This window comes from Doryrhamphus excisus, linkage group LG2, assembly GCF_037039965.1.
Source record: "Doryrhamphus excisus strain RoL-2023G ecotype Guam linkage group LG2, RoL_Dexc_Guam_v1.1, whole genome shotgun sequence".
NCBI classification, from domain to species: Eukaryota; Metazoa; Chordata; class Actinopteri; order Syngnathiformes; family Syngnathidae; genus Doryrhamphus; species Doryrhamphus excisus.
In genome coordinates, this window is record NC_136358.1 from 24,282,108 (window position 1) to 24,306,569 (window position 24,462).

Sequence of the window (24,462 nt, forward strand, 5' to 3'; positions counted from 1 at the left end):
TTGGGCTTTTTTGAGCTATGGTCTTAAACATTTCTTTTTTTAAGCACTGTACATTGGATTGGTCTCAGCGTGCCCCCCCTTGCATCCTTCCATTTTGGATTTCCAGGTTTGGACAACCCCTTGCTAGTTGATTTAAAATTCCAATTGAGTTTTGTCCATGCGGGGTGCCGTCCTGGTGAAATATTCATAATTAGAGGGGCTTTTCCTGCTTTTCAAATTGCTATGCAAATTTGTATCGAGGGTTTGAATTGCATGTGGGAGGATGCTGGGGAAAAAGGGAAGAGTAATTGAAAGAAAAAAGAGAAAGTTGAAAGTAATAAGGAGAAAAACACAGGCCACTGTTTCAATTAAGTAAATGAAGAGGAAATAATGGTGGTAATTAATGAAGGCTTTTAGCTAGCAGCTACACTATGGGGGGGTGGGGGAGGGGGACAGCGGGGGTGTCGGGGGCTGGCATTCGCCATCACCACACATGTTTTGCTTTTGAGGAGCCCAAGATGAAATGAACATTCTACGCCATTTCTCCCTGCAGGAACGATACGTGGACCATGATCGTGTGGATAAATCAATAAAATGATACTTTGTTGAAATCATTTTCATCTTTGATGTTAGCTGCAAAGCTAGCTAAAAACAAACATTAATCGTTTGACTCTCTCTCTCCCTTGCAAGATGCATGAGGAGGAATTCCAAGTGTCATTCAAGCAAGAAGGCTTGATTTGGGGGGAGTGAGAGAGTGCAGCAGCTTCCCTCATTCATTTACTGAAGTGGCAATGGGAACCATTTCATACGTATGACGTAACACCAATACCAATCTATTGTGTTCTATTGTGTTCCCTGCGTCGGCATCCACTTGGATGCTGTGTCATGTGCTAGCTGACGAAGCGCTAGCGTATGCAAGCATAAGCATCCACATATTCAGGCCAAGAAAGAAGGAAGACACTCACCATGGTGCCCACGCTGTAGGTGGCGGCAGGACCGATTGTGTGGTGATATGGGTCTGCTGTTGCATAGACTCGGCCATAGCTACGGGGAAAGAAAACACATTTACAATGCATACAGTTGCTTCACTACACTTGCACTTTGCTGTGCTGTGACAATACCACACTTCCTGTAACAGCTCTCAGTGCCGTGACATATCCACACTTCCTGTAACAGCTCTCGGTGCTGTGACAATATCCACACTTCCTGTAACAGCTCTTGGTGCTGTGACATATCCACACTTCCTGTAACAGCTCTCGGTGCTGTGACAATATCCACACTTCCTGTAACAGCTCTTGGTGTTGTGACATATCCACACTTTCTGTAACAGCTCTTGGTGCTGTGACATATCCACACTTCCTGTAACAGCTCTTGGTGCTGTGACATATCCACACTTCCTGTAACAGCTCTCGGTGCTGTGACATATCCACACTTCCTGTAACAGCTCTTGGTGCTGTGACAATACCACACTTCCTGTAACAGCTCTCGGTGCTGTGACAATATCACACTTCCTGTAACAGCCCTTGTGCAGTCAGACTCTGACTCTGACCTTGTCTGGGATAGTCACATGACAACCCCTCCAAATTGTTTCCTACACGTCTTGTAGAAACTATGAGTGGAAGTCAAGCACGAAGCTGAATAGGACACATTCTCACACATTTCTCACCATGGCTTCGTACGGGTTCATTTGACACTACAAAACAAGGCTACATCATCTCCCAAAAGGGCTGTGTGTGTGTGTGTGTGTGTGTGTGTGTGTGTGTGTTTCGGCCTATTTGTTCCCTCTAGGTACACAGAGCCAACTCCATATGGCAGGATGATTACACTTGGCCCAGAGCAGCAGAAACTAGGTATTCCTGTGATGGATTACTGCCTGCGGTATGTTGCATGTCAATTACTTTGAGTTAATTTAATTAAACATATATTTAAAAATAACGGATTAAGCATGAGAGACTGTGACACTGGGACTCCGGTGCATTGCAGTGTAGTCCATATATGTTAATTTGCCGCTACGAGATTAAAATGAATGTACCGCAACACGTCAACACGTCAACACACACGATGCTACTCGCACCATGCGGGCATACAAACACATCAATGCATAATTCCCATGCCTGAAATACACCCGCCGCAAGGCATGCTGGGAATCTTGTGGTGAAGTGAAGTGATGGCCAATTTTTAATGAACAAACCAAGAATCAAGTTTATTAGTAATTCTAAAGATAATTAAGGCTTTTTTTTTACTCACTGTTTTGTCTCTTAGGAGGTTAGGCCTTTCCCAAATAATATGCATCATATGCACGTTTCTTAACCAGAAGTTGGCAACAGTGGTGGCATCAACATGCTAGCGAGATCAATTCCATCTGCATACTTGAGATGACTTGACTTGCGACTTGGAGTAACGCAGTGAACGTGTAGTACAGTACAGTACAGTAAAGAAGTAATGGTAATGGTTTTATTTCATTTGAACATGCATCAGATTACAATTGAGTGCATCCCATAATCAGTTCACAGTTCCACATGTCCAAAAGGAGTAGGAAGAAGCAAAGCTTATTAAATCCTACCCCTCCATCTGGTACTTTTACAATCAGTAACTGTTACATTTGTTCACTTCCTGCTTCCCTAATATAGTTTAGGATATAGGATATAATTAAATTAAATTAAATTAAATTAAATTAAATTAAATTAAATTAAATTAAATTAAATTAAATTAAATTAAATTAAATTAAATTAAATTAAATTAAATTAAATTAAATTAAACATATTTCTCCTCTCTTAGATGCAACATGTTCACCTAAAGGTCGCACCAGACTGACTCGCCCGTATTTACACAATTAGTAGTAGTGCTGAAGGAAAGGATTAGAATTTAATAATAAATTAGCTGCCCCGCTGTATAAGTGGCAGGGTTCAAAGGTTAAGAAAAAAGTAGCAGCTATGACACTGGAATGTAGAAGAGCATCAACTTTTTTTTTTTTACAGCAAAAGTAGCAAAAGTGGATTTAGCTCTGGGTGAGCTCCTCATATGACATAATCACCGAATGTGGGACGACATTATTATGCTTGGAAAAAAAGCATTGTAATAACATGAGCCTCCACGGAAAGCTCCCGTGGGGGTCCCACACCTACTGGAGATGAAATACAGAGCAGTGTGGCCAAGCGGAGTTTGCAGAGAGGAAGTCATTTTCTCCAGTGGCCAGCTCTTCTTCACCTCCTCTGGGTTAGCCATTCTTGCCAACTCCAAGTACTTCTCCTTGTCTGTCTCCTGAGACCCCCCCCCCCCCACCCCAACCCCCCCCCCCCCCCCCCACCCCAACCCCCCCCAGTCTATTCACCAGCACTGGCTTGGAACTAATCCCCGCCCCCAAAGCCCATCTCTTTTCTCATTCCATCCCCCGTTCTCTGATGCCACCAGACTGCTTTATTTTCATTCCCCTTTGCCTACTTCTTCCCTCTTGTTTGTTTGCTAAATTTAAAAAGAAGCAGAAATATGTCTGGAGGACAAAGATAAGCACTTGCGTGGGTAAACTACCTTTTGTTAAACTGTGTGTTCAAGTGAGGAACCTACAGAGAAAAGGGAAGCGCGAGCATAAAAGGGGAGGAAGCAGAGGCAGTGTTTGGAGTCACATATAATGGCGACTTCAATCAATGAGGAACCTCCATGAGAATGTCATAACTCACGTAGAATCAATATGCTTCAGCCTGTTTGATGAAACAGTGTGAATGTTGCCAAATATGCAATCTCTATCAATAGAATCCGCTCATAAATCAGAGAAAACATCCTCCTCAGCATCAACACTAATCTGCTGATTGTGTGTCACTGATATTACACAACAATTTCATGTGATGGGCCAAAAAGTGATAAATATATGATAAATCACAAAGTCATCAGTCCGATTCTGTCATGGTCTGCATGCCAGCAGGCTTACTTTTTGCTCTTATCTTACTTATTGTTACTTATTGTGTGGAAATATGGGCTAATCTTCACTCGCTAAATGTACTGCAAAAAAGGTCAGTAAGGATAATTCATAATGCCGCCTACAGAGAACATACTAACTCCTTATTTCTAAAATCACAAATACTTCAATTTGCTGATATAGTTCATCTTTAAACAGCTAAAATAATGCATAAGGCTAAAAATAACCAATTAGCTAAAAATGTCATCTAATACTTAAATGATCTCGGGAAAGAACAAAATTTCAAACACTTCTATGCTAGGACTACGTTAAAAAGCCATAGCATTTCAGTATGTGGAATCACATACTGGCGGCACGGCGGTCGAGTGGTTAGCGCGCAGACCTCACAGCTAGGAGACCAGGGTTCAATTCCAACCTCGGCCATCCCTGCGGCCGCATGCCTCTCCCCGTGCATGCTTGGGTTTCCGGTTTCCTCCCACATTCCAAAAACATGCTAGGTTAATTGGCCACTCCAAATTGTCCATAGGTATGAATGTGAGTGTGAATGGTTGTTTGTCTAAATGTGCCCTGTGATTGGCTGGCCACCAGTCCAAGACAGCTGGGATAGGCTCCAGCACCCCCTGCGACCCTTGTGAGGAAAAAGCGGTAGAAAATGAATCACTGTTGTTGTTGGGGTTTTTTGTTCATGATATTTTTACAATGTGCAATTTTAAGAATGCGCCACAGGTTGCAAATGGCCCCTGGGCCGCAATTTGGACACCCTTGAGTCAATCCTTGGTCTGCCCCCTAAATGAAGGGGGCCAGGTAGCCAATTACAGCATAGACGCCTCGGACACATATATCAAGCAAACAGATCAATGCGGTTATCAACAGGAAAGACGTCACCTTTCAAAATAAAAGCTGGAAAGACACCATGTCCAACAGTATGAATCCTCTACCACTGAAACTCACGGAACAAGCAGCTTCGTTTACGCTTTCTCGGGAGCAAAGCTATGCACTTTCTCATTTCCTGTAACCATCAAGGTCTCATCTTGACTTTGGTGGCAAGATCATCCATGTAGACCTTGTAACCATGTGGAGAACATCTCCTTCCTTTGGTACGCTTTTCTCCAGCAAGTCTCCAAAAGGTTTAAGAGGCTGATCTTCTTTACTTTTCAGCTATGGGTGAAGTTTGGGTGAGACTGCAATTTCAATGATGGAAGACGGACAAAAGGAATGTGAGGGTCGGTCTCAAGCGTAAAGAGTTGCAGTTTAGCCTCACTTGGAGACTCTGGAGAAGAACAGACTCGCAGCCCCATCCGTTCTATTTAAGACCACTCTTATCCCACAATAAATAAAACTGCTTCCCACCCGCTGACCCATCTCCTCTCAATTCCGCCTCAGTGCTTAGACTTCCCTCTAAATCAAGCGCTTGGAATAGAATACAAGAGTAGCGAGAGAGCGAGAGAGCGTACACGGGAGTCAGGGAGAATAAACAGACAAAGAGGGAACGTGTAAGTGGAGAGAAAATGAAAGGAAACTAAATTAGTCCTTTGGTGAGGGATGTGCCCTCTCACCCGCTCGAGTCTGTTGTCTTCATAATTCTTCAGAGACTGCCACTCACTTCCACCTTGATTGTATCGTACGTTATCAGACGCCTTACTGCTGAGAATGTTTCTTATCTAGCCTGACATCCTCCATCTCCCGAGGATAAGCTGGCAGAGCATCCTTAAACACACACACGCACATGTCAAGACAACTACCTGGAGGTGTAGCTCCAGCTTTCAAAGATGTCAAAGTTGTTTTTTAGGGTAGATTTACTAACCTGCTTCTATTGTGATCCTCAAACTCAAAAGCTGCTAGCTGACTACAGCACATGGAAGGAAGTCAGCATCGTGTTGTTTATCGGCGGTGGACAATTATTTCATGATTGTTACTCACCAGCCCGGCCAATTGTCTTTTTTTTTTTTTGACTGTTTCACATCATCAAACAAATTTAAAGATTCTGCAATGACAATATAGCTGAACACAAAATGGAAAATGGCCGCCGTGAGAAAAAGTGATCCCCCCTCTCCCGCATTAAGACACAACTTAACTGAGATTCAATGTGTTTTATCTATCTGTAAAAGCCATTTATAAATCTTTGGGACCCCAGCCAACCACAGTAAGAGCCATTGTACACAAATGCCGAAAAAACGGGACACTGTTGAACCTTTCGAGGAGTGGCTGGCCAACCAAAATGACCCCAAGATGATCCAAGAGGTCACAAAAGACCCCACAAGAACATCCAAATAACTGCAAGCCTCACTAATAAGGCTAGTGTTCACTGGTCCACCATAAGAAAGACAAAAATGACCTGCATGGCTTAAGAACATTTTTTCCTTCTATGTTCTAACAGAGGTGCAGACTCAAGTCAATTTTAATGACTTTGGACCCGACTTGACAATATCATCAAGGACTTGGAACCTGAGAGAAACTAAACAGTCCTTATGACTTGGAAGGACTTGTAAACTTCAGTCGACCTCGACCTCCACTTGGGTCTTCCAGCATGACGTCTTTACTTGAGACTTGACTTGAGACTAAACACATTGTCCATAATAATAATAATTTTGTGAGACAAAATGTCTTCTTTCTCAACCGATTCAAAGCATTCCACCAACATGAGAATATTCATCTCATTGAGGACATTGGCCAACCACAGTAAGAGCCATTGTCCACGAATGGTGAAAAAACGGGACACTGGTGAACCTTTCCAGGAGTGGCCGTCCACCCAAAATGACCCCTAGATGATCCAAAAGGTCACAAAAGACCCCACAAGAACATCCAAATAACTGCAGGCCTCACTAATAAGGCCAGTGTTCACGGGTACACCATAAGAAAGACAAAAACGACCTGCATGGCTTAAGAAAAAAATTCCTTTTATGTTCTAACAGAGGTGCAGACTCAAGTCAATTTTAATGACTTTGGACCCGACTTGACAATATCATCAAGGACTTGGAACCTGAGAGAAATTAAACAGTCCTTATGACTTGGAAGGACTTGTAAACTTCAGCCGTATGACTTCAGACTTGACTCGACCTCCATTTGGGTCTTCCAGCATGACGTCTTTACTTGAGACTTGACTTGAGACTAAACACATTGTCCATAATAATAATAATTTTGTGAGACAAAATATCTTCTTTCTCAACCGATTCAAAGCATTCCACCAACATGAGAATATTCATCTCATTGAGGAGATTGGGACAAAAATTTTCCAAAAACAATTTTTCTTCCCAAAAACTTCCCAAAAATTCTGTAAGACAAATTCCCTTTTGATCTTGAGAGGTCTTATGACTTCCACATTTGTCATCCACAAACCTTCCCAACACTCATTCAAAATATTCAGACTATTGAAGTCATTCCAAAAAGTCACAGAATTTCCGTTCCCAAACATTTCTATTAAAATGAACGTCATTTTCCCATATTTGTCAATCCATTCAAACCAATCCAGCAGCAAAACAAATTCCAACTTTCATTCATTCATTCATTCATTCATTTTCTACCGCTTTTTCCTCACGAGGGTCGCGGGGGTGCTGGAGCCTATCCCAGCTGTCTTCGGGCGAGAGGCGGGGTACACCCTGGACTGGTGGCCAGCCAATCACAGGGCACATATAGACAAACAACCATTCACACTCACATTCATACCTATGGATAATTTGGAGTCGCCAATTAACCTAGCATGTTTTTGGAATGTGGGAGGAAACCCACGCATGCACTGGGAGAACACGCAAACTCCACACAGAGATGGCCGATGGTGGAATCAAACCCTGGTCTCCTAGCTGTGAGGTCTGGGCGCTAACCACTTCTCACCCAATTTCCCATTTTTCATACAGCAGTTCAGTTCAGCCTAAAAATTCCAGCATTCACTTGCAATTTCTACGGAAAAAACAAAGACTAATGCAATGTACTGTACATCCAAAAGAAAAACACATGGAATAGGACAACATATGTCTGTTAGCATTCACACACAATAACACATACGTTAAATACATTTAAGCATGATCACATGCAAAGTGTACACAATCGTTCTGTGAACGCTCCATGCCATAATATCTCTGCAGGAAGGGAATATGGCAGCCAACATACCTGTCGCTGTACGCAGCTGCAGCAGTAGCAGCCGGCTGGGCGTATCTGTAAGCTGCATATCCGCCCTGAACAAGAGAGACAATGCAATGAAATCCAATTGGAAGACAAGAAAACAAATATGTTAAGGTTCAACACCCTAAACATTTCATTTCAAAAGGTACACTCAGACCAAAACTCACATAGATTTCCGCCCCGTAAAAGCCGTCCTGGTAGACCACACTGCCGACAGGAAAAACAGAGATTAGGCAAGTTTTAAATGAATTATGTTTAGAATTAAAGACACAATACAAGTACTTAGACCAGGGGTCTCAAACACGCGTGGCCCGCAGGACACTAGTTTGAGGCCCCCGCCTTGATATGAAAGTTTAATGTTAGCGCGGCCCGCGCAAGTTTGATATGGATGCTGTATGGTATCATGTACCCAGAAAAAATTATTACGTTTGATTAATGTTCATGTTAAAGGTTAAATAACTGTTAATAGTTATCCTCACTATCCGTGTGGAAGTGGTAAGTTTTTGGCGATTTAAGTTTAAAGGAAATAACTTGAAGGCTACCGTTTAGGTCGCTAGCTCTCTAGTTTGCGAGTTAGCATGTGTCTCAAGACCCTGCAGTTGCGCAATATGTTGTAAATAAAAAGTATAAATGTGACTATAGTCGTGTTTTGTCATGTCTACAGGGCTCTAATAATGCTTTGTTCATTTTAATCTGAAAAAAATAATTTGTCTACCCACAAACTATATGTGGTTTCTTAAGTTTTTATTATTTGCAGTTTTATTATTATTATTAATTTTATTTATTTATTAATGATTGATTGATTTTCTTTATTCTTGATTTGTTTATTTATTTTTCATCTTATTTTGTGTAGAAAAATAAAAAGTAAGATATTTGAGAACAGTGGAATGTTTTATTAAAGCTTTTCTTGTAGAAAATCGGAACCAAAGCAAAGTTTATTAATTTTTCTGTTTTTAATAAATGCGTTTTTTTTTTGTTTTTTTTGGAAAAACTGATGCGGCCCAGTCTCACCCAGACCCTAGCTCCAGTGGCCCCCAAGTAAATTGAGTTTGAGACCCCTGGATTAGACCTTTTCACCTTTTTTCCCTAAAAAGAACTGTAATAGTTAAAGAATTTCTACTTGATTTTGACGAACTTTTATTGGTTGGCCCACCGAGTCACGGAGGCAGTGATTTTTCAACGCTAACGATCACGATGTGAATACAAAGCCCCTTCCTTGGGTCCCGGGTCCGATCTTAAACCACGTCTACACCATGAACCTCTTGCCTGCTACTTGTCATCATCTGCATTTCTTGCTCTTTTATTCTTTCCGTCAACATCACACGGACTCCCAGACACCCGACCCCCACCTCCACACACCCATGTAACATGATGATAACAGATAACATGGTTTGGTTCCATCTGAGGTGGGCCCATTGGAGTGTGCAGGCTGGGTCATAGCAGTTCATTCAGCAGAATAAAGAGCGACACAGAAAAAAAAGAAAGACAAATTGGGCCATTCTGGAATCAAAGAGCAATTTTCCGCTCTATTAGAAAATGGCCTTTTTGTTTTCCACTCACTATTCTTCTGTTATGGCAAGTGAGCGGCTTTAAATGTGTGTGTGTGTGTGAGACGGTTGATGCTATTAGACGTGAAAGTATGCATGTCACTCACGCGCCGTAGGCGGGGATTGGAGGGGGAGGTGGCGCAGCACGGAATGTGTTATAGACGGCCCGGCCCCGCCCTCTCAAATGGGCCCCTCTGTAGGCCACTGCTGCCCCTGTGGTGGGGTACGGAAACCCTGTGACTGAGAGAGAAATCACAAAAACACAGAAAAACAACTTTGGTGAATGAGTTGAAAGTGAAAGTGAAATGGTTGGTTGTGTACCCCAGTGGTGTACCTCCTTGGTGGTGTACCCAAGTGGTGTACCTCCTTGGTGGTGTACCTCTTAGTAGTGTACCCCCTGGTGGTGTACCTCCTGGTGGTGTACCCTAGTGGTGTACCTCCTGGTGGTGTACCCTAGTGGTGTACCCTAGTGATGTACCTCCTAGTGGTGTACCTCCTGGTGGTGTACCCTAGTGTGTACCCTAGTGGTGTACCTGGTGGTGTAACCTTGTGGTGTACCCTAGTGATGTACCTCCTAGTGGTGTACACTAGTGGTGTACACTAGTGGTGTACCTTCTGGTGGTGTACCTTCTAGTGATGTACCTCTTGGTGGTGTACCCTAGTGGTGTACCTCCTAGTGATGTACCTCCTAGTGGTGTACCCTAGTGGTGTACAACCTAGTGGTGTACCTCCTGGTACTGTACCCTAGTGATGTACCTCTTGGTGGTGTACCCTAGAGGTGTACCTCCTAGTGGTGTACCCTAGTGGTGTACCTCCTAGTGATGTACCTCCTAGTGGTGTACCCTAGTGGTGTACCTCCTAGTGATGTACCTCCTAGTGGTGTACCCTAGTGGTGTACAACCTAGTGGTGTACAACCTAGTGGTGTACCTCCTGGTAATGTACCCTAGTGATGTACCTTTTGGTGGTGTACCCTAGAGGTGTACCTCCTAGTGGTGTGCCCTAGTGGTGTACCTCCTAGTGATGTACCTCCTAGTGGTGTACCCTAGTGGTGTACAACTTTGTGGTGTACCTCCTGGTGCTGTACCCTAGTGGTGTGCCCTAGTGGTGTACCTCCTGGTGCTGTACCCTCATGGTGTACCCTAGTGGAGTACCTCCTGGTGGTGTACCCTAGTGGTGTACCTCCTAGTGGTGTACCTCCTAGGGGTGTACCCTAGTGGTGTACCTCCTAGGGGTGTACGCTAGTGGTGTACCCTAGTGGTGTACCCTGGTGAGGACAAGCAGCATGGAGAATGGATGAATGAATCTAATACTATACCTCAGTAACAGTAAATGTATGATATATTCCAAATACTTGGGCCACTAAAACAAGCTACAGTCGTCTTTCCCATTTTGCCGTTCCAATGGGGGGGGGGGGGGGGGCTTCACTCTCTTTTCTTTTAACTGCATTCCTTCATAAATCTGCTGCTTTGTGGTTGAATGTGGCCTATTAGTCATAAGATGTGCATTCAAAAGTTTAGAGAAGGTCCACTTTAGGTTAGAAAGCATCTCAGGTTCATCATTTCTCCCAAAAGCTGAACATAACCCAACTTTTTGTGAGACAATGACCAACTAAAACCCGACTATTAAACTGTAAATATACGGTATCGCATCTTGAGAAATGACAAACACAAGACTGTCTGCAGATGCTTGCTGGAACAACACTTCAGCGTTCTTCTACAAAATGTTCTCTCCCTCCCCTTCAACCATCTGTCTCTTGCACTCTCAGTAGAGTGATAGAGAGCCGTAACAATCTGCTCTTTCTGCCTCCGCCTATTCTAACAAGTCTGACAACAGCATTAACATGTCATGCAACCACCAAACACTCTGTTGGCAATATATTCACGCTAAAAGATCACTTTCCTCCCCGCCACCTCCTGCACACCGCTCTCTTAATATCGGACACCCTTATATGAATTCTACTTTGTGTATGTGTGTGTGTGTTTGTGTACTATGCATGAGTGTGAATGGGGAAATACGCCGCTGCTGGTGTGACATATCTGAATGGAATATGACGATGAGCTATGGCGTGTGCATGGCACAGTGAGGCTGTAATAACCCATGAATCACTGCATGACATCCACCGGGCCCATAAAATATACAAATGAGCAGCAACATCCACAATATATGTATCAGGAACCCAGTGTATCTGGGATTAAAGTGGAACCCCGCTTGTGTCGACATAAGCAGTTAAAAAAAACTGAATGAGAAGAATGGAGGATAGTTAAGGCATCATTTATAACTTTGTATAACTTTATTTGGATTTGATGCTTCTTCTTCTTTTGTTGTAAGTCTGGACTACAATGACAACAAAGCACGCCGTCCAAATATCCTCCAGCTATGGCCTCCCCCAGGGACAAATGGAAGGATGCAACTTTACCCCTATAATATTTGAGAAAGTAACACATATATATATGCTGAGAAGTACATATGAGAATATATGAGAACTTATTTCAAGAAAAAACTGCATGTGTCGGTTGCTAGGTTCACTGGGGGTATGCACAAGCCCCTCCCAGCTGATTTCGGTTGAGAGGTAGGGTCCACCCCGGACTGGTGGCTAATAAGCCAATCAGAGATAATTAACCATATGCTACTGAAGGGGAAATTTTCCTTATAATAATAGTTTAGTCCTATAAAACTGCATCTTTTTTCTCTTAACGCTAAAATTTCTTCCCACCTAATTTTTCAAAAATGGCATAGAAATGGTGCCCCTGTCTACCAGAAGCAGGCAGAGGAGGATCGTAGCTGTTGTGTTGACTGCAATGCATTATGGGAAAAAAAATTAATTTCAAACTCGTATTGGTATTACATTGTATATTTGTAGATTGTAGATTTGTAATTAGCCGCACTGCTGTATTAGTCGTAGGGTTCCAAGTTTTAGAAAGAAGTAGCGGCTCATACGCCAGAATTTACAGTAGTTAGCAATAGCAACACAAATGCTTCCTGGATGGGGGTCAAGATATTTTTTAGTTCCTTGTTGGTCTAACCTGCAATTTTATTTTATTTTATTTATTTTATTTATTTTATTTATTTTATTTATTTTATTTATTTTATTTATTTTATTTATTTTATTTATTTTATTTATTTTATACCGCTTTTTCCTCACGAGGGTCGCGGGGGTGCTGGAGCCTATCCCAGCTGTCTTCGGGCAAGAGGCGGGATCCACCCTGGACTGGTCGCCAGCCAATCACAGGGCACATATAGACAAACAACCATTCACACTCACATTCATACCTATGGACAATTTGGAGTCGCCAATTAACCTAGCATGTTTTTGGAATGTGGGAGGAAACCGGAGTACCCGGAGAAAACCCACGCATGCATGGGGAGAACATGCAAACTCCACACAGAGGTGGTCAAGGGTGGAATTGAACCCTGGTCTACTAGCTGTGAAGTCTGTGCGCTAACCACTAGACCGCCGTGCCGCCCATTTATTTATTTTATTTTATTTTATTTTATTTTATTTTATTTTATTTTATTTTATTTTATTTTATTTTATTTTATTTTATTTTATTGGAGTATTACATGAATTCATATTTGATCATTCTGGTTTATGTGAATTATTAGATGTGCATGTATTGTATATATAGAGGTATTAAGTGGTGTGTGTGTGTGTGTGTGTGTGTGTGTGAGAGTGTGTGTGTATATGAGGAGGTCATCTGTCATTCTTCTGAATGGGATTTGCGCACAATAAACCTGTAGCCGAGCCTGGCAATGGAGATGGAGTGCACTGTCAGCTGGCCAGGATTTATGGAGGCCGATTCAGCTGATGGGTGGTGGGAAAAGCCGTCTGATAAAGGGTGATTAATCGTCCTTACATCCTGCTTTACATCCCGCCTTGCACCCGCCCCAAACTAAATTAAATGCAGTCATAATCATTCCGGGAGACGCAGCAATCCCACATACTTATATAATCTTTCATTTTTAATAGCAAAGGGGTAAGGATATCATGGCCGTGCCTCATTCCACGTGTTTGGACATTAAACATGTTACTTTCTCAAACAGACTTTTACGAGGATGAATTGTTCTTTATATGTCGTTTCACGTTATGATTGTGTCAATCATTTTCAAAAATGCATTGATAAATGAGCGCTATTTGCCGGTTGACTATGGCCTATTATGAGTCCTTAATATTCAAAGACGTTATATGAAGTATTCTGTACTAGTGAACGTGTATTGCATGGAGTCAGCCATGGATGCAGAGTGGAAAAAAGTTATCCTCCCATTCTGTGTGGAAGTGGTACACTTTTGACTTCTTACTTTGTCCTTCTTCCTCAGACTTTCAAACCCTTTCTTAACTAACTGGAGGCTAACTAGCTAGCTTGCTATGCTTGAAGCAGCAATCAGTGCAGAGATCACATCACTCGAACGTAAGAGTTGTGCTATATGCAGAGTGGAAAAAACTTATCCTCCCATTCTGTGTGGAAGTGGTACGCTTTTGGCTTCCTTGTCCTTCTTCCTCAGACTTTCAAACCCTTTCTTAACTAACTGGAGGCTAACTAGCTAGCTTGCAATGCTTGAAGCAGCAGTCAGTGCAGAGATCCCATCGCTCGAACGTAAGAGTTTTGCTATATGCAGAGTGCAGAGTGGAAAAAAAGTTATCCTCCCATTCTGTGTGGAAGTGGTATGCTTTTGGCTTCTTTGTCCTTCTTCCTCAAACTTTCAAACCCTTTACTAACTGGAGGCTAACTAGCTAGCTTGCTATGCTTGAAGCAGCAGTCAGTGCAGAGATCCCATCACTCGAACGTAAGAGTTGTGCTATATGCAGAGTGGAAAAAACATATCCTCCCATTCTGTGTGGAAGTGGTACGCTTTTGGCTTCCTTATCCTTCTTCCTCAGACTTTCAAACCCTTTCTTAACTAACTGGAGGCTAACTAGCTAGCTTGCAATGCTTGAAGCAGCAGTCAGTGCAGAGATCCCATTGCTCGAAAGTAAAAGTTTTGCTATATGCAGAGTGCAGAGTGAAAAAAAAGTTATCCTCCCATTCTGTGTGGAAGTGGTATGCTTTTGGCTTCTTTGTCCTTCTTCCTCAAACTTTCAAACCCTTAACTAACTGGAGGCTAACTAGCTAGCTTGCTATGCTTGAAGCAGCAGTCAGTGCAGAGATCCCATCACTCGAACGTAAGAGTTGTGCTATATGCAGAGTGCAGAGTGGAAAAAAGTTATCCTCCCATTCTGTGTGGAAGTGGTACGCTTTTGGCTTCTTACTTTGTCCTTCTTCCTCAGACTTTGCGAGAGGAAATTTGTACCATGCGACAGGCAGGGTACACCCTGGACTGGTGGCCAGCCAATCACAGGGCACATATAGACAAACAACCATTCACACTCACATTCATACCTATGGACAATTTGGAGTGGCCAATTAACCTAGCATGTTTTTTGGAATGTGGGAGGAAACCGGAGTACCCGGAGAAAACCCACGCATGCACAGGGAGAACATGCAAACTCCACACAGAGATGGCCGAGGGTGGAATTGAACCTTGGTTTTCTAGCTGTGAGGTCTACGCGCTTACCACTCGTCCACCGTGCCGCCGGTAAAACATCTTTATTATTGATATTAAATTCACTAATCATGGTCAATTCAAACCACAATCACTTAAACGTCAAACGCAAGAAGACCGTCAAAGACCAGTTTTTGCCATGAGTACTTCCATAACACAAAACACTAATGCAACAATCTTGGCACCGTTGGGAAACCCTTACACTCAACACTGGGAAATGGGAAAAGTCACTCCAATTAAGTGGGAATATTTCAGTTGACGGTAAGTAGATGGTGTCCATCAAGTGAACTGATGACTGTGATTTAGGGGGCGCATTGGAAGTATGCTCATAACGTGACGTGGTCACGGGATTACGCTTCCGCTTGTTATTTATTGACAGTCGAAGTACGGGCACAAATCCATGTGCAGTTAACTGGGATTGTGCAAACATACTGGGAGACATGGTGTGTATGATTAATGAGTGGAAGAAGGTCTAAAAAAAAGGAAAATGAAAAGAAGCAGACAGGCAACAGAACAGGCATGACTGCTTTTTTCTGGTATGTTGTCTTGTCTTGCCTCCGTCAAAATCGGTCTATGCATTTTCAGTCCTAAGAGGAAAGGAAGCATATGGTGTCATTTAGGCTTGGCAAACTTTAGTGGCACATTTAAGACCACTCTGCACATTAGCATCCTATAAATTAGCAAGCCAGACTGGATATGTGTATGAGTGTGATACATGAATCCACAGAACACTCCATTTAGAGACCATTTCATTTTTAACACCCCCCCCGAGATAGCAAGTGCCTTCACTTCAAGGCCACCACTATTTTCACCAGAGCTGAAAAAAAGTTCAGTCTTATCGCCATGACGTGCAGTCAAGTACCACATAAGATTCGTCCATTCCGGCCTTCTCGTTTTTTTTACTGCGGAACCCCTTGAAGGCGGCCGTGTTAATGTCCCTAAACTCCCACTGCAGGGTGTGATGCCCGATTGGCCTTTTTTGTTCAACTTCCATCTTTTACTTGTTTTTTCCAGACACACTGAATATTGTGTTCTATGGAAATATAAACATGGAGACTACCAAAATAAAAGTTTTCCAGTCTGTAGTAATCAGCAAGGGGTTGCTGGAACCTATCCCAGCTGTCTTCGGGCAAGAGGCGGGGTACACCCTGAACTGGTGGCCAGCCAATCACAGGGCACATAGTATAGACAAACAACCATTCACACTCACATTCATACCTATGGACAATTTGGAGTCGCTAATTAACCTAGCATGTTTTTGGAAACTTGACTGTTGAAATTGGCATATGTGCTTCTGATTTTGAGGGTTGCGGGCATGCTGGAGCCTATCCTAGCTGTCTTTGGGCGAGAGGGGGGGTACACCCGTAGGTGGAATACATTAAAATAGACTGTTTTCGTGGGAACCACAAAATCACCCAAAAATACAGCTGAATGGGTGCAGATTCTGGAAATACGACAACAAGAAGGAACGTTCCCACTGTGAACATGTGAGTTCATTCATTTTCGTGTGGGGTGCAGGAGCCTATCCCAGCTGTTTTTGGGTGAGAGGCGGGGTACACCCTGAACTGGTGGCCAACCAATCACAGAGCACATATAGACAACCATTCAAAGGTCATGATTGGCTGACGGCCATTTTTTATTTTTAACATTATTTTTCACCTTAAGTTGGACATACGACAACAAGAAGGAACGTTCCCACTGTGAACATGTTCATTCATTTTCGTGGGTGGTGCTGGAGCCTATCCCAGCTGTCTTCAGGCAAGAGGCGCGGTACACTCTGAACTGGTGGTCAGCCAATCACAAGGCACATATAGACAAACAACCATTCACACTCACATTCATACCTATGGACAATTTGGAGTGGCCAATTAACCTAGCATGTTTTTGGAATGTGGGAGGAAACCGGAGTACCTGGAGAAATCCCACGCATGCACGGGGAGAACATGCAAACTCCACACAGAGATGGCCGAGGGTGGAATTGAACCCTGGTCTCCTTGCTGTGAGGTCTGCGCGCTAACCACTCGACCGCCGTGCAACATTTTTATCCAAATTTCCATTGTTTTGTAATCCAAATGGGCGGCACGGTAGCCTCGTTGGGGCACGGGCAGATCTTAAATCATTGACTTCATGTTTAGCCTCTTCTTATGCAATTTTTCATGCTTATTCTTATGGATAGATGAAAAGCTTTGCATTGCACATACTGGGAGAAGGTTATCTCTGCTGCTTGCTTGGGCTGGTGGATGAAGGGATAGATGTAGGCAAGTGAGGAAAAAGTGGGAAGGGAAGGGAGGGGAGAAATAAAAGAGATGGATGGCCCCTCTCTGTCAGAGCAGTTATTTAGTGCGGTGCTGTAATCCTGTCTGGGAATGAGCAGATTTGAGACTAATGAGCAAAAAAGGAGAGCCAACAGTCTCAGCACTTCTACCAAATGAAGCAAAGCTGCGACTTCAAACTGCAGTCGTGCAAATAAGTCGGTGCAGCCACACATGCACCGCCCGTGTAAAACCAGTCATCCAGTGCATCGTCACACATGTCACACATGCAACACAGACAAGGGAAAATATACCAAAAGTTGGGAATTGGGTTCTTCAGTCTGAGCTTTCTCTTACCTGCATAAAATTCCGGACCATACACGGCTCCAACCACTGGATTGAGCTTCCAACCTGCAACGCACACACAAACTGTCAACAACAGCGAGGGCTGCGGTATAAACCTACTTCTTTAAAAGTGTTGAGAAACTGCATTGGAAAATATAATAAGTTGACTTGACTTAAAAAAAAAAATGACCTTACAAAAACTAATTTATGATAAATTACATAGCATTTATTTAAATATTGTGAGTATGCAGTACTTAAATTAGATTAATTGTATTATACTATAACTTCCTTATTGTGAGTACAGTGAGCGGTACAGTTCAAACACAGGCTAAAGTTCTTGTTTTTTTAATGCACAAGATTAGACGCATGCAATCCAGAAAATGATATGTAAATATTACACTTAGGGGGGAAAAGTGGGCTAATAAATAAATTGACAATAAAAGCACAAATACTACAGATTTCAGAAAACAACAAATTGAATGATACAGCACTCTACAAGAAGCGATGAAGTCTGTAAAATTAAATAATTAAAAAAAAAATTCAAAAAATTGTTACAACTATAATGATGAAAATGGTAATATTAATGATGATTATAATAATGGTGACAATAATAACAATAATAATGGTAATAATGCTAAAGATTATAACAATAATGATAATAATGATAATAATAATAATAATATTACAATGATAATAATAACTGTGGCATGAATATGATAATATCTTGCAAAAAGGGGTAGGAATTTATAAGCTTAAGCTAAGATCAGATAGTTGAATACAAATGTAAATAATGGAAAGTTATATTTTGATTGATGTAAGAAATGCGCTGTAATGTTTCATATGTTTGCCCAAATAAAATAAAATAAAATAAAAAAATGATCTTAAATATTTTGATTAGAGTAAGTAGTTTATTTTAAGTATGTACTACTCCATATAACCTGCATGAATGATATGACAGTAACTTATTTATTGTGAGCTTCCAGTACTCAAGTTATAGCTTAATTCGCTTTAGTGTTGCTCGTCCATCATATTCAGGTCAATGTGATGTCATCTTTTATAGGACTTATGAAGAAGACCCTTAAAAGAGATCGTTATTGTTCTTTTCAAAAGTGGTTGCGTGCATTATAAACCCGAAGAAGTTAGCAGAACTAAAAAAAAAAGTGAAGCAATCAGTTGCCACATTTTTTTTTGTTCATAAACGCAAACATTTGACTATATCAGAGCTTTAATATTTGGAGTTGATATTAGATATACTTTTTTATTATTTGTTTTTTCGTTCTCATTTTAACTCTTTCCATAAGAAGGTGTGCATGTGTAACCTAGACAGTACAAATCTATCTGATGCAATGGATTTATTCATGTTTAATAGATACTATTTTTTATAAGTAACTACAAATTCTTTTAAGTAGGTTACACAAATCTGCAAAAAGTTAAATAAACTGAAAAGACAGATAATGCAACTGGCAATCAACATTTATAAGTAGAACTTTTAAGACAATTTTAAGTTAACTATACTTATACAAATTAATTATTTTGAGCATTCAGATTTAAGTTGTATGTAAACTATGTTTATAAGTTAATCTTACTTAAAATAGCCATAGTTCAATTTAATCAAAATATATTAGTTAAAAGTACTCAAAATGGAACATGTTAAATGAACTTGACATAATTAAGTTATGAGAATTTTTTTTTTTTTTTTAAGAACTTTGAGTATGCTTAATTTCATTTATTTAAGTACTTTGAACATTCGGGTTTACAGTGTGTAACAATGTGTAACTTTCAGAAAAGTAACAGCAGGATGGATGTCAGTTTCTTTTTCTGTAGACCTTTTCTGTTGAAAAACAGGCAACCATCTTACGAGAACGATACAAACGTGCAGTTCAATTCCGCTGTCAAAGTTCAATTTGACATCTACGTATGATCTCAAATGAAAAACCTGAGTTACCGTTTTCCATCCCAGCAATAATTTATCTTGATGTGTGACATGCTTCTATCAAGTCCGCGGTCACTAAACAATCCACTTTTTTAGCCCAATCAATGATAAAAATGAGCAGTTTCATTCAGAGCTTTATTGATAAATATGAACAATACAGTAGTGTCATCCATTCCAAAACAGACCATATTAGGACATCCTGTTTCAGATTATTAAAAGTGCTTACATTTTTTGTCACTTCAGTTCAAATAAACAAATGAACTCTACCTGGTGTCTCAAGGACCCTGATGGCAACATTAGTCACATGACATGTTGGAGCAGATTCATACCTTTACTGGCAAGAACTTAACGGTTATGATTTAATGTGTGGCTTTCTTTGTCTTCACGAGTGTCGCATGGCTTCCACCTCCATGACCGATTTTTGGGTCCCCTTTGAAGGTGAAGTCAATTTAAGAGGGTACCTGATCTTGGCCACGTTATCCAGATCTGGTAGCACCATAACCTTCCGTGATGAGTTCAACATCAGAAAAGTCCTTGCCTTACGTTCTTCTGGTGACAGAGAGTTTTCTTCATGGCACCCAGCGCAGTGGTTTTAGTCACTTCCTGTGGAAGACATTCAGATAAATAAGCAACATGTTTTAATATTCATACACACACACACACACACTGTACATATATACATTCACCTTGTCCTCCTGCACTAAGGTGTTGAGATTCTCCTTCATAGAGAAGCATGGTCCTTCCATGAGGGACGCCCTTGATGCACTTGAATGCAGCTTTTATCTGAAACGACATGCAATTAATCATTCATTCATTTTCTAACGCTTATCCTCACGAGGGTCACGGGGGTGCTGGAGCCTATCCCAGCTGTCTTCGGACCAGAGAGGCGGGGTACACCCTGGACTGGTGGCCAGCCAATCACAGGGCACATATAGACAAACAACCATTCACACTCACATTCATACCTATGGACAATTTGGAGTCGCCAATTAACCTAGCATGATTTTGGAAAATTGAGTGTTGAAATTGGCATATGTGCTTATGATTTTGAGGTTCGCGGGCGTGCTGGAGCCTATCCTAGCTGTCTTTGGGCGAGAGGGGGGGTACACACGTGGGTGGAACCACAAAATCCCCCCAAAAATACAGCTGAATGGGTGCAGATTCTGGAAGAACTAGAACGCTGCAATGCTGGTTATTGTATGTAGCTGCTCTATAGTAGTCCAAAAAAATAGCATCATAGGTCCCTTTTAAACAGGATACATGAATGGAATATGTTACTTGACTGTTGAAATTGGCATATGTGCTTCTGATTTTGAGGATCGCGGGCGTGCTGGAGCCTATCCCAGCTGTCTTCGGGCGAGAGAGGCGGGGTACACCCTGGACTGGTGGCCAGCCAACCACAGGACACATATAGACAAACAACCATTCACACTCACATTCATACCTATGGACAATTTGGAGTCGCTAATTAACCTAGCATGTTTTTGGAATGTGGGAGGAAACCGGAATACCCGGAGAAAACCCACGCATACACGGGGAGAACATCGAAATTCCACGCAGAGATGGCCGAGGGTGGGATTGAACCCCGATCTCCTTGCTATGAGGTCTGCGCGCTAACCACACGACCACCGTGCAGCCTGACATGCAATTATTTTCAAAATAATAGTCAGCATTTATAGAATATGACCAAAACTACACCCGCCCACCACGTCTTGGAACTAACTCTGCGAGGTCGGTCGGTCATCTGAGTTAAGTGATGGAATACTTGGAAGTATTCCCTGACGTTTTGAATCATCTTCTAAAAACTCCTAGACGTGAACACCATCTTATGAGGGCATCATCCCTTCAATTACCTCCAACTTTGTACTTTCCGCAGATGTGAGTGTTTGATTCCATCCTCCATATCAAATATCAAACTGTTCTCACCACAAACACATGAGACCAAAACCCAATAGTTGACTCTAATTGGGGCTTCCAGCTTGTCAATCTGCAGAAAAACAGACAAAAAAACATTATTACCATTGCAAAATTCTATTTTAATAAACATGTTGACACTGACTGACTACTTGAATTAAACAGCAGTAAGGTGTCGACACTTGACATCACCGCCCCGTGGCCATCGCGTTGCAAACAAGCCATCATAGTCGACACAGTCGACATTGTCTTGGTATTCTCCAGCCTTATACTCCTTTGTTGTGCTTCTGTGTATGTAAGTCACTGTTTTTACATCGTAATACGTCCTGTTACTAACTCCGAAATTTCACTAACACTACAGTGCAGTTATCATGCAGTATAAGCCAATGGTTGGATAGCAAAGCTGTTCAAACCTAAGACTTGAAGGTTTGGTATAAAGTATTAGCTGTTCTGCCGCGCCAACAAACAACTATTCACGGTTCTGCTCTAATTTAACCGGGGAGAGAAAATAAGCTCATATTACATCATGACTCAGTTAGTTATTATACATTTAGCTAAATATCCTAATATATAGAAAATGCAGACTTACCGACCAAAGTTGGACGTCACAGACAGTTGACTTCTTCCCACAACGCTTGGTGTCCAAAAATGGCCAATCAATTTTTTGTCACCACAAATTCATAACAAGTTGATGAAAATTGAATTTAGTTTTTTATGCTATTATATATATATGATTATATATATATATATATATATATATATATATTATATATATAAGATTGGGTGAAAGGTGAGGGACCAGTCCAGAATCTGGCAGTGAAAGCCTCACCTAGTTTCCTTCCCTGGTTTACTCTCCAAATGGACCCAAAAAGCCAAAGGGCGACAACCAAAGCGCCTCCATATATAAGACCATGTCCCCCTCTCCAAGGGTTCCAAATCTGGACGCGTCTCTTCCAAGTCCTCCCCTCCCACTTCTACTAGTCTGATGATGGCATCTCCCTCTTGTAGTTCTTCACAAGTAAATTCTCCAGAGCTCAAGATCAACTTCTGCACCCCCCCCCATGGAATACCCAAATGTGGCCCGCAGGACACTAGTTTGAGGCCCCCGCCTTGATATGAACGTTTAATGTTAGTGCGGCCCGCACAATTTTGATATGGATGCTGTATGGTATCATGTACCCAGAAAAAATTATTACGTTTGATTAATGCTCATGTTAAAGGTTAAATAATAATAGTTATCCTCCCTATCCGTGTGGAAGTGGTACGTTTTTGGCTATTTAAGTTTAAAGGAAATAACTTGAAGGCTACCGTTTAGGTCGCTAGCTCTCTAGTTTGCGAGTTAGCATGTGTCTCAAGACCCTGCAGTTGCGCAATATGTTGTAAATAAAAAGAGTATAAATGTGACTATAGTCGTGTTTTGTCATGTCTACAGGGCTCTAATAATGCTTTGTTCATTTTAATCTGAAAAAAATAATTTGTCTACCCACCAACTATATGTGGTTTCTTAAGTTTTTATTATTTGACGTTTTATTATTATTATTATATTTATTCATTTATTACTGATTGATTGATTTTCTTTATTCTTGATTTGTTTATTTATTTTTCATCTTATTTTGTGCAGAAAAATAAAAATTAAGATATTTGAGAACAGTGGAATGTTTTATCAGAGCTTTTATTGTAGAAAATCGAAACCAAAGCACTGAAAAAGTTTGTATATTTTTCTGTTTTTAATAAATGCGTTTTATTATTTTTTTTGGAAAACCTGATGCGGCCCAGCCTTGCCCAGACCCTAGCTCCAGTGGCCCCCCAGGTAAATTGAGTTTGAGACCCCTGACCTACACCATCAACGTATGTGATCATGTTGTACTTCTAGCAGCCTCCAAATGATTTCTGATTAATTCCCTCCAGCTCTGCCAGATTTTGCTCTTCATGTGACATTTCAAAGGCGGCGCATCCTCCACGACAAATATTACACCAATCAAAAGTAAACAACTCTTTGTCCGATGCCTGCATGAAGTCATTTTACTTGGTAGACTTGGGTAATACAGCCCCCCCCCCCAGGAAAGGTCTGTTGCGTTGTGGTAATGTCTAGATGTATAAAATAATGAAATTGGTACAATAAATAAAATAATAGAAATCCCAATCTTACCGTTTGCGTAGGGGTTGGCCACCTTTTTGTTGGTCATTACTCTTGCCGTGGCATTGTTAACCTGTCAGCAGGCAGGCAGAGGTTAGCACCCGGCAAAAACAGGCCGCACGGACCCCCAACAGTCAAACCCATCATAACCATTCTCCATGCCCCACATGCAACCGGTCAAAGTTTGATTGAAATACTTGAATACAGATTATGCATTTCATAAAAGTACAAAAAATCCCTAGAAGAATGACTGAAACCGAAATATTTTGGAGTTGATTAGAAAGTGTTTCGCTGCAGCAACCACAGTTATTAAGGTGTAATTTTGCAAATAAAAGCAGAATTTGGTCGGAAAAAATATTGTGATATGGATTATACAGGATTTATGTATTTATTATTGACTATTTACCACACTCCCATTCCCAGCCATCACAGAGACCACCACGGGCAGCCAAAACAAAGACACACGGGACCAAGATAAAAACACGCTAAACATTCATTCATTCATTTTCTACCGCTTTTTCCTCACAAGTGTCACGCGGGGGGTGCTGGAGCCTATCCCAGCTGTCTTCGGGCGAGAGGCGGGGTACACCCTGGACTGGTCGCCAGCCAATCACAGGGCACATATAGACAAACAACCATTCACACTCACATTCATACCTATGAACAATTTGGAGTGGCTAATTAACCTAGCATGTTTTTGGAATGTGGGAGGAAACCGGAGTACCCGGAGAAAACCCACGCATGCACAGGGGAGAACATGCAAACTCCACACAGAGATGCCCGAGAG

At 41.6% G+C, this 24,462-nt stretch overlaps 1 protein-coding gene and 1 long non-coding RNA gene across 11 annotated transcripts in view; both read right to left on the reverse strand.

Annotated features, from left to right (window-relative positions):
* Positions 1-24,462, reverse strand: part of rbfox3a (RNA binding fox-1 homolog 3a) — a 335,564-nt gene that overhangs the window by 12,080 nt on the left and 299,022 nt on the right. For all 10 annotated transcript variants that reach the window (XM_078788898.1, XM_078788894.1, XM_078788896.1 and 7 more), the window contains 6 exons: positions 23,688-23,748; positions 17,704-17,757; positions 9,663-9,795; positions 8,176-8,215; positions 7,997-8,061; positions 945-1,023 (listed from right to left, as the gene is read on the reverse strand). In XM_078788898.1, the coding sequence (XP_078645024.1) occupies positions 945-1,023; positions 7,997-8,061; positions 8,176-8,215; positions 9,663-9,795; positions 17,704-17,757; positions 23,688-23,748 (432 nt within the window). The remainder of the gene's footprint in view (positions 1-944; positions 1,024-7,996; positions 8,062-8,175; positions 8,216-9,662; positions 9,796-17,703; positions 17,758-23,687; positions 23,749-24,462) is intronic.
* Positions 20,178-21,710, reverse strand: LOC144896642 (uncharacterized). The gene is made up of 3 exons (XR_013626467.1): positions 21,551-21,710; positions 20,311-20,407; positions 20,178-20,227 (listed from the first exon to the last, which is right to left on the reverse strand). It is a non-coding gene; the product is annotated as an uncharacterized LOC144896642 (long non-coding RNA).